This window comes from Chenopodium quinoa, unplaced genomic scaffold, assembly GCF_001683475.1.
Source record: "Chenopodium quinoa cultivar QQ74 unplaced genomic scaffold, ASM168347v1, whole genome shotgun sequence".
NCBI classification, from domain to species: domain Eukaryota; kingdom Viridiplantae; phylum Streptophyta; class Magnoliopsida; order Caryophyllales; family Amaranthaceae; genus Chenopodium; species Chenopodium quinoa.
This window is the reverse complement of record NW_018744348.1, coordinates 534,036-543,863: the sequence shown is the minus strand read 5'-3', so window position 1 is coordinate 543,863 and position 9,828 is coordinate 534,036. Positions and strand designations below refer to the sequence as shown.

At 36.8% G+C, this 9,828-nt stretch overlaps 1 protein-coding gene across 1 annotated transcript; it reads right to left on the bottom strand.

Annotated features, from left to right (window-relative positions):
• Nucleotides 1-40: 40 nt before the first annotated feature.
• LOC110696295 (RNA-binding KH domain-containing protein PEPPER-like) lies at nucleotides 41-8,893 on the bottom strand. Its single transcript, XM_021873580.1, has 6 exons — nucleotides 8,468-8,893; nucleotides 6,132-6,384; nucleotides 4,472-4,620; nucleotides 4,135-4,392; nucleotides 971-1,165; nucleotides 41-456 (listed from the first exon to the last, which is right to left on the bottom strand). The coding sequence occupies exons 1-6, from the start codon at nucleotides 8,741-8,743 to the stop codon at nucleotides 259-261; spliced, it is 1,329 nt and encodes a 442-aa protein (XP_021729272.1). The 5' UTR covers nucleotides 8,744-8,893; the 3' UTR covers nucleotides 41-258.
• Between the last annotated feature and the right edge of the window lie 935 nt (nucleotides 8,894-9,828).

Genomic DNA, 9,828 nt, shown 5'->3' with positions numbered 1-9,828 from the left:
ATTGTCCGAAGAGAGATATAACCCAGCAATTCTCAGTTCGCACGCAAAAATAAACAAATAACAGAAAGGCACGAGATTAATGGAAATATCGTACAGCACAACCTTCTGTCTTTTGCATTTGACAAGATTAGAAGGTTATCAACTTAAAAATTTCCTATAAAGTTCATCTAGTAGTAAACAATACAAGTATCAAACAAGAAAGTTAAAAGATACAAAGTGAAGGCGGATCTGGTACTGCAGTGGTTACTACAAGACACCTCAAAACCTGTAGTTGCTGTAGCCTCCCAAGCCAGAAGAATAACCTCCTCCAAGACCTTGACTTGTATAGGATGATAAAGACGACAATGATGAAGGGTGATACGTGCTTTCTGGAAGATGTGAATATGCAGCACCCAAGCCCAAATCACTTTTTCCGTACATGCTAGCAGGGGCTACCTTTTGCCCATTAATCGAATCCTGCAAACGTTAGGACATATCAATAATTTTACTCATTCTGAGGTAAACTAGAAGAACATTTAAATTATCACCAATTCATCATCATTGACATTACCATAAAGACATATAGTTGTCATTAAGTTTTACAAAAACCGTAATAAACTCCAGGTCCAGTTTATAGATGAGAAAAAAAAAACCCCTTATTAAACATGATACACAAGTAGACATAGGCTATGGATGAAAAAAGAAAATATTGAATACTAGTGGTTATAAAATGTACTATGATTACACATTATGACAAATGGAACAAATCAGGCCGGGTTCAGGTCATGTTTGGTTCAACATTGTCTTACTAGCTTTGGTCAAGTCAAGTCGTGCTATGATGTCCAAAACTTTTCATCATTATTTGAAATACCAAAGGGTCTTAAATCAGTATCTAAAGATTGAACACAAACTTTTTGATTAGAATGAAAAAAACATATTGCAAAAGTCGCAAGTAGATGCAGAAAAACAAGAAGTAAACGAAGGCAAAAACCTGGATAAGCTGTTGAGCAGTTTGGACCTGCGTTGCAGTGCCCTTAATTTCTACAGTGATCTCATCACCTCGACCATGACTTTCTTGGACAGTAAGAGCTGCACCACTGGCACGACGAATGTAGGCAATATTTCTTCCAGCAATTCCAATGATGTCTTCAGCGTAAGAAAGTGGTACTTGCATTGTTTGTGTAACCTGATTAGAGCAATCAGTCAAAAGAATGGAATTAATTGCATATACAGAGTTAAAAAAAATAGAACACAGTGTCCTTAATGCAAAATATAATATGTAGGATTGTTGAATATCTCAATTGCAACTATGATGTTGCTGGGAAGCAAAACATACCATATCTTAACATCCCTTCTTCATTTGCCCCAAATTAACTTTTTTACTTGCCCCAAATTAACTTTTTCACTTCTAATTCGGAAACTACCCCACAATAACTATAATTAATCTCTTTCCACAGACAAAAAATTATGATCTCACACAACTCTCATCCACACACTCATATTCAATAAAACAAGATACACAAGTAGCCGCTGGCCAGCACAAATTTAAGAGGCTAACACATGAAACTCAATCTAGTACACAGACAGAACATCCTGACTTACTCTATCCCAAACCTTCACAAGTCATATTAAGATTATAAGAGCAACTCCAATGGTTGCTTTTAGGGACTAGCTTGCAATTTTAATAATTTTCAAGCTAATAGCCCAACCATTGGAGTATATTTAATAATTAGCTTGGTCAAGCTAATGCCAAGCAAATTAGCTTACCTAAGCTAGTTAGCTTAGAAATTAATTATCTCTAATAATATACTAATTATTTAAAAAATAAAGCTAAAAAATCTAAATGTTAATTAGCCTAACCATTGTGGTATGAATTAGCTAGAAGGAATAATAGCTTTGCAATCTTAGGTGGCATGGCCAGCTAATTTGACAATTAGCTTGCCATTGGAGTTGCTCTAATATGCTGCACAAACAAATAGCATTTTAAGAGTAGAGCTACTGGGCTAAAAGTATAGGGTTCTTCCAAAGACAACAAAAACTCAAATTTTCTTTATGGAAAAACTAAAAATATGCACAACAGCCTCTTCATGTATCTTAGACACGTGACAAAATTTAGAAAACTACTAAAATTGCAAACATCACCATAAAATGACTTAAGTCATCAAGAAACAAATCCTAGAAAAGGACAAACAATACTGGCAGCAGGAATCCCAAGCGAAGCCTGCTCTATACCCCCCCCCCCCCCACAACAGTCCCACACGGCCTCACAAAACAGCACAATTAATCAGGAAATTCTCTAGAATAATAATGTATCAGCAAATGCGCTATGCTTGCAAATAAATTTCTCAACTAAATTTTGATACGCATCACAGATGAAAACTTCAATCTCAACTAAATTTTGATCGATAACGTGTTAGGCATGGTCAGCACTCAGCACTTAACCCATAATAGCTAAAACGATTTCATTTAAAGTCACTTCATATTATTCATTCTCACTATATTCTATATCTACTGGATTCTTGCTATTTTCTTTCTTTTGTGCTCTTGATTAACAGGTTTAATTAGCATCTCAAACATCATTATTTCTTAAATATATTATGTGATATCATTTCTCCAAAGAAAAAAGTAATTGGCAAGCAAAAGTCCTAGATAGGATAAAAATAACTTTTCATTGGATTGTGGTTTCGAATGGTCAAACCATTATATAGTTAACACTAAAACAATGACGTGTTGCAACTTGCAAGTACAGATTTGACAGACCTATTAGGATTCTTTTCTTTGATGGAAAAAGAAGGGTGAGCCTCTGAGATTGCAATATTTTGGCTCGTTGATCAGCAGGTAAAGTCATGGGTAAAATCAACAGTAGAGTGTGATGTTCAATGATCTGAGGATCAAGGGTAGGAGAAACAGAGGTTTTTTTTGGTTGTATTGCAGAAAAGTAAAAAGTTTATCCTTGAGCAGATGCTTTAGAAGATGGGTGACTGTAAAAGTAATTAGTAGATTTCGGTATCCCCTAGTCCCCCTCAATTTTAGTAGGAGGGATTGTTTGCTTTTTGAATACTATTATAGCCAGAATCCTCAATCATAGAATAGTAGGAGAACATTTGAGTTCAGTCTCTTTGACTAATCCAAAAAACCTTTTTAATTTTCGCTTCCCTCTGAAGTGAAGAGGAGAACCCCAAAACTCTCAAGGGGGCTTTTGGTTTGGGGTATTCAAGGAAAAGATTAGCAAGACAGCCTTAATTACCTAAATTGTTGTTTGCTAAGCCTTTTTAATCATTCCCTTCACCCCGCTGTTTCCCCCACTTCCTTCTAACATGATTCCCTGCCTTCCATAAGGAATCAGCCATACCCCTAAATTCCTCTACACCAAACCATCTTTGACCAGCATTGACTATTCCATCACTTCTCACCAACGCCTGACCCCATGTCCCCAACCAACATCACACCACCCCATTGCCACATCAACCCTCCTCAGAAGTCATCACAGAAAACAGCCTCAATGCCCATCCAAAAGCCACCCTCCCACCACCTCGAATACCACCCACTTACCCCGAAAACCAACCACAAGATTCCACAAATCACCCAGCTACCCAAAAATCATCCCTAATGTCACCCAATCACCACCATAAGCTACCTACGAACCAGATCTAAGAGAAAAAGCGAAAAAGAGAGAGAATTGTGGAGGGGAGTGGTGGCGATGACGGGAGGAAGGTTGGTAGCGGTAGCGACAATTAAGGAAAAGGTAGTGGCAGCTGGTGTAAATTTGAAGGATGGTGATGGTAGTTGAGGAAAAAAAAAAGGTAATGGTACTACTCGCAGTATCCTAGTAGGTATACTTCCTACCTTAATAATCTCAGCAGTTGATAAGACAATTTTTTCTCATTACATAAAATTTATCTGAAATTTGTCCAGGTAATTGCTGCTCACTATGTAATTCACTGATTCATAACAAACTCTTTGCAGTTTCAATAGTTCATAATTTTCCTCCCCGACACCACCTGCCCTTTAGGCAAGACAAATATAAAATATAATTCGTATATATCAGTATTAAAGCCATCAAATTGACATTACATAATAATTGACTTCTTGCAAGGTGCATGTCACCTAACATCCCTATCCCCAACATATGTACAACGAAATAATCGTTTATACCTGAGTAATTATAGGAGCAGCAGCACGAGAAAGTCCCATAGAATGAAGAGAACTGAGCGCTGGATCTGATCCATACAGTGACACCGCAGAACGAGGGAATTTCATATCAAGTTCAGCTTCACGGTCATAATAGCTTTCCCGCTTCAATGACAGAGAATGATCAGCAATTAATGACTGAGATGTGGTAGCCTGAACCAAAGATTGGGATTTATCTTCCAAAGCATCAGCTGTCCTATCTTGCGATATTGTCCCTTTGTACTGCAGAAACAGCATATAAGTCACAACAAATGCCGAATGAAAGAAGACAATGCTAAATTTCAAAAATACAACTTCTTACAGTTTGCTCAAACACAGCCACAACACTGTGATCATGCAAAAACTTCCTCAGGTGACCAAGGACTGCTTCAAATGTTTTTTGAACTTTGAGAGCTTCCCCGTGTATTTCAATAATCCTTTCATCAGAAGCTGCATATGACGGAAGTTCACCTAGACAAGAATATATCCAGTAGAGTTTATGCAAAACAGAAGATGGAACAATAATATCTTATGTTAAATTACAATGAACTATATAACAAAAGGGATAGAACAAGATTCTACTGAATTTTTGTGAAGCAACACTTCAAGATGACAAAATTGTGTTTACAAATGCATGAATCAACCCAGCACAGGGCACCTGTTGCAGAGAATGTTCTCCCAGCTAATCATACAGAATTCAGCGGCACCTTAACCATTGGAACCAATAGTTTGTCCTAAGCACTATTGGGCTGAAGTTCATATACTAGTGGTAGTTGAGTCACTTGAGTGACACAGCAAACAAATACTGAAACAATTTATTTTCATCCACTATGTTACATACACACGGGTACAGATCTAAATGTCCGACACGATAATTCTGACAATTTCGACTACAAGGGCACCATCTTAACTTTGGACACAGGCATGATGGCAATTATAAATTTTTCATACAAATTGTCTCAATTCTCTATTAAGATACCCAAATATAAAGTTTAAGAGTCAAATACTTTGGTTATTTATATTAAAGGGAAATTATAACATATAACCAGCATGTGATTCTCTATCTCTCTCTCCCCCTCCCCCCCCCCCCACTCTCTCTCTCGGCCCAAACTCATGAGCAAAAGGCCCAAAATCTGAAAAAGATAATCATATATTTCAACTTCAATTACCAGAACTAGGGTTCACTACTCAAACCCGAACATTTGATGGCGTATGAAGTAAATAGGTAATCAATCTCCTTTTCTCTCCGGTAGTTCCTGTCATTCCAGCTCTAACGTATCCGTATCTTGAGATGAATAAGGCTTCCATTTTTTTCAATATGTAAATACAATGATTTAAGTCATGAGGAATAAGTTTGACCTTACAGTCTTGCATCAATCAAAACTACTTTCCAAGCCTTGAATATAATAATACATCTTTGCAACATCAAAACAACCTAAAACAGCACCTCTAGTCCAACAATTCCATTACATCCCCTTCTTGCTGTTATAAATCAGAAAACTAAAACCATCAAGATCTCCCTTTCCATAAATTTTTCATTGAAAGGAAAATTAGGTTCTATATAGAAGTTAATCATCAAACCCATACTTCCATAGTTCCATCTTAGTATTTATTTATGAACACCATGAACATAGATCAGATTAATCTGGCTTGATTCAAAATCAAGATTAAACTTTTATCATAAAATGATAAGAAGTGTACTTCCCTGTAAGACCATATCCTTGCTACAACCACATATAAGCTCATACCTTCAACAGTGACTCAATGAGACACGTCCCAAACACAAATGATAAAATTTGTACACAAAGACGAAAGTTTTTGAGGAAGGTAAGAAAATAGAGCTATAAAATGAACTTTAACTGAAGCAAAATAATAAGCAGGGACAGCAAAGTGATAAGTAGAACTAGAGTACTTTACAAACAGGGAAAAAGAAAAAAAAAAAAAAAAAGTATTGAAAGCAAAAGAATAGTTGCAACACAAACCTTCGGGCAAAATTCGCACAACACCACCACTGCTCTCCTGTATTGCTTTAATTGTAGATCCCTGCTTTCCAATCAGATTAATGGCTTGTGTTGAGGCGACCAATAACCTTATTGAACAAAAAGCGGCTGCATCAGCTGCTGAACCTTTATCGTTACCTTCACCAAGACCAGAAACACGCTTAAACACTCTTACTGCTGCATCCATTGCTGGAGACAGAGCAGCATCTGGCTCTTCCTTCCCAGATATCAGAACCTACATATAAATAAAGAACACTATGAACAGCTATTGTATTGAAGAGTGCAACAAATATCAACAGCCATTGAACTAGAGGATACAGAAAAAGCTCATCCCTTTCCCAAGCCCAAACTGATAACTGGACACTGATGAGTAATATAGCTTTCACTCTTCTTGTTCTTTCATTTTCAGGGTTTACAATAGTCACTCTTATCAGACAGGATGATGCATAAATATAAAACATTGAGGGCAACATGTCCTCAGAGATGATAAATATGAAAACACTGTCAACCTAAAATCCCAATGGATGAACTTAAAAACTTAAAAGCAGCCACACTGACAGACATATGATCAATAAGGTTATTGGTTGTCTCACAGCATATGTTAAACAGCTATAAATCACCCACATAACCCATAAAGCACTTCTTTCCAATCAAACCAAACCAAACTCACTTATTACAGTCTTATGGTACAGACTACTGAGTATGAAAATAATGGCCAGTACAACCATAACTCTCTACACTCCACAAAAAGGCTTAATATTGTCCAGGCTCCCTATCAGGATAAAGTCTCAACTAGGAAAGTGATTTGTTGAGGAATTTGGAAAAAAAAAATCTTTTGAAAGGAAAATAATCCAAATAAATCCCCTATCAAATCACATCTTTCAAACAATCTCAAGAAATGACAAAAGTTAACAATAATCAGGTGCATTTTGCATGAAAAGCCTAGGACAAAATCATATCAGTCAAGCATCCTACATGTGCACATGTCACTACCAATTGTACTTGCTAAATCACAAATTGTAACCCCATAATCAAAATTAATATAGATATCTAGAAAGTGATGATTTGTGGCCTGTAGAAAATTAGAAGAGAAAATACTGGAGCACAATAAGATTTTTCAAGCAAAACAAGGTTAAGGCTCTTCTCACAAAAAAGCAACCTCGCAGCAGACCTCCTCTACAAGTCAACAACAGTTAATGATACAAACTTAATGAACTGTCGACTTGGCCCCAAAAGGCAAAAAGGAAAAAAGGAGCACCAGCCCTCTCAATCCACATCCTTACTGTTTGTTCATGACATCAGATACAACATGTTTTGTCTCAATACAACTATAAAAGCACATCTAAGGTCATCTTTAGGAAAAACCAACTTTAATCATACATTTCACTCCAAAGAAATATACCCTTGAAGATGTTCCTCTGCCACAAAGAAGTTTTAAGTAATAGATAGTTTATTCATAAGCAAGGGGTTTGAAAATATGTACCAAGTTTGTACAATTTATAAAACAGATTTATAGGTCCCAAAATGAGTACTAGTGACTCATAAAACTCCATCGTGCTGAACGGTCTAGGAGGTGAACATTGCACACCCACACTATGTTTATGATCTGAGCTTAATGTAAATTAGGTAATCATGAACCCAACCTCAAAATGATGTTCTCCATTGAAGCCTAATTTTCTTCACAGCAAAAGAAGATCAAATTCAAATCTATTACTACCTGTTAACAAAACAGCCTTGACTAAAACAACCAAAAATAATCAATGCTAATATGTTATACCCCAAGAACCAAACTTTTAACCATCAAAGCTCTCTTTTCCACACACATTTCTATCCAATTTCAACACCACAATATCCTTCATACCTACAGACACATAGCCCTAACTCAAATACCAGTTCCACAGCAAAAGCAACCAAATTTGCCAGTTCCAAAACTACTGTACTTAGAGAAAACCAACAGCTTAACCTCCAAAGAACTCACTTTCTCAGTCAAATACCTCCCCGGCATCGAAAACCATTCAGCCCAATGAACAAAACCCTAAATTGAACCAACATTACCTCACCCAAAACGATCACATCAAACTACACCAACACTTCAACCAAACAACAAAACCCAGTAAAACCCATCAACCAAAACCTTACAAGATTCCATCTTTTCCTCTAAAAGCTCAATTCTACAAAGTCATACTCATCATAACAATCAATACCTAATTCACAATACCCACAAATAAATGAAAGCTACAAAACCCTAATTAAAAACCAAATTGAATTAAACCAAGAAAAACAGTTCCAAATTAAATTCAACGAAAAGGGTAACTAACCACACGATCGGCAGTACCAACAGGGGCTTCAAGAATCCGAATCCGAGCTCGAGTTTCATCACACATCTTCTTTACAAATTCCCCTTTTCGCCCAATTACACCCCCAACTTGAGGGGCAGGAATAATGAGGCGGAAGACATTGTCTCCGGGCCAACCGGGCCACTTAGGTGTGGTTGTGGTGGCGGCTTCTGAATTTGGCGCCGGTTGGGTGTTTTCCGCCGTCGTTTCTGGTGGTGGGGTTGTGTGCTCAGTTTGTAAGTCGGCTGTTTCCACCATTTTTATGGGGTTGTGCTGCTCTGCTGGGAGGAGGAGAGAGAAAGAGAGCGCGAGGAGGAGTGTGGAAGACAGCAAGGGAGTTTGGGAAAAGAAGAAGGGGTTTTGGAAGGAAGGGGTGGAGGGGAGTGGAAGAGCAATTTGGAATTGGCAATTGAGTCAATTGACTATGGTTAATTGGCTATTTGGCTAAGCGATACTCGTAAGGGGTGACAGTCGGGTCGTTGAGTCGGATTCTGGTCAATTCAAGTACTCGGGAGGTTTGATTCTTGAGTCATACAATCTAGTTTAATGTTGGGTGCGATGAATGATGTGTGATTGATTATATTCTATCACAATCCTTTTTATGATATTCATGCTTTAGGTTTGAAGTGTGGGTACAACATGATTTTTTTATACTTATCGCTAAATATTTTTGTAACAAAGGGTAATGAGATTTGCGCCCAATTGCCCATGAACAGATGGTCAACCTCAAGATTGATTTTATATTTTATCAATGTGATCGTAAGACAGTTATCCCTAACCCTAATGTTTTAAAGTATGACTAAACTCTTATAAATAATGTTGAGACGATTACGGACCTAAAATACTATTGGTTATTATATATGTAAGATTATACATTGTGTTATATTAAAAAAAAAAAATGATTAGGTACCAAGACTAAAAAAAAAATTACAATAAGCAAACGGGTAAAAACAAATATTGAGAGTGCATCCAAGTATAGAGTGGAAGCTGGAAAATGGACACCTTGATAAAACTGGATCAATCTTTAAAGGGAATGTTGTGCCAACCAAAGACATCACATTCGACAATTTGCTTAACACTTGAATTGACTTTGAAGTTTGAACCCATTAATATGATTGGATTGTCTAATTAAGTTTTGATGAAGTAGATGTGGATTGAGTTGCTCATGAGTGGGTTGCCCAAGCCCAATTGTAATTAACCTCAATACTTATATATTCTTACTTAACATTCTAAATTTCTAATATTGATCATTCCATCTTCCAAGATAGGATTACCAAATAAAAATAAATAAAGTGTTAGTAAGGTTCTTATCTCATATTGTAAAGGTTTAGGGTTCAAATCCT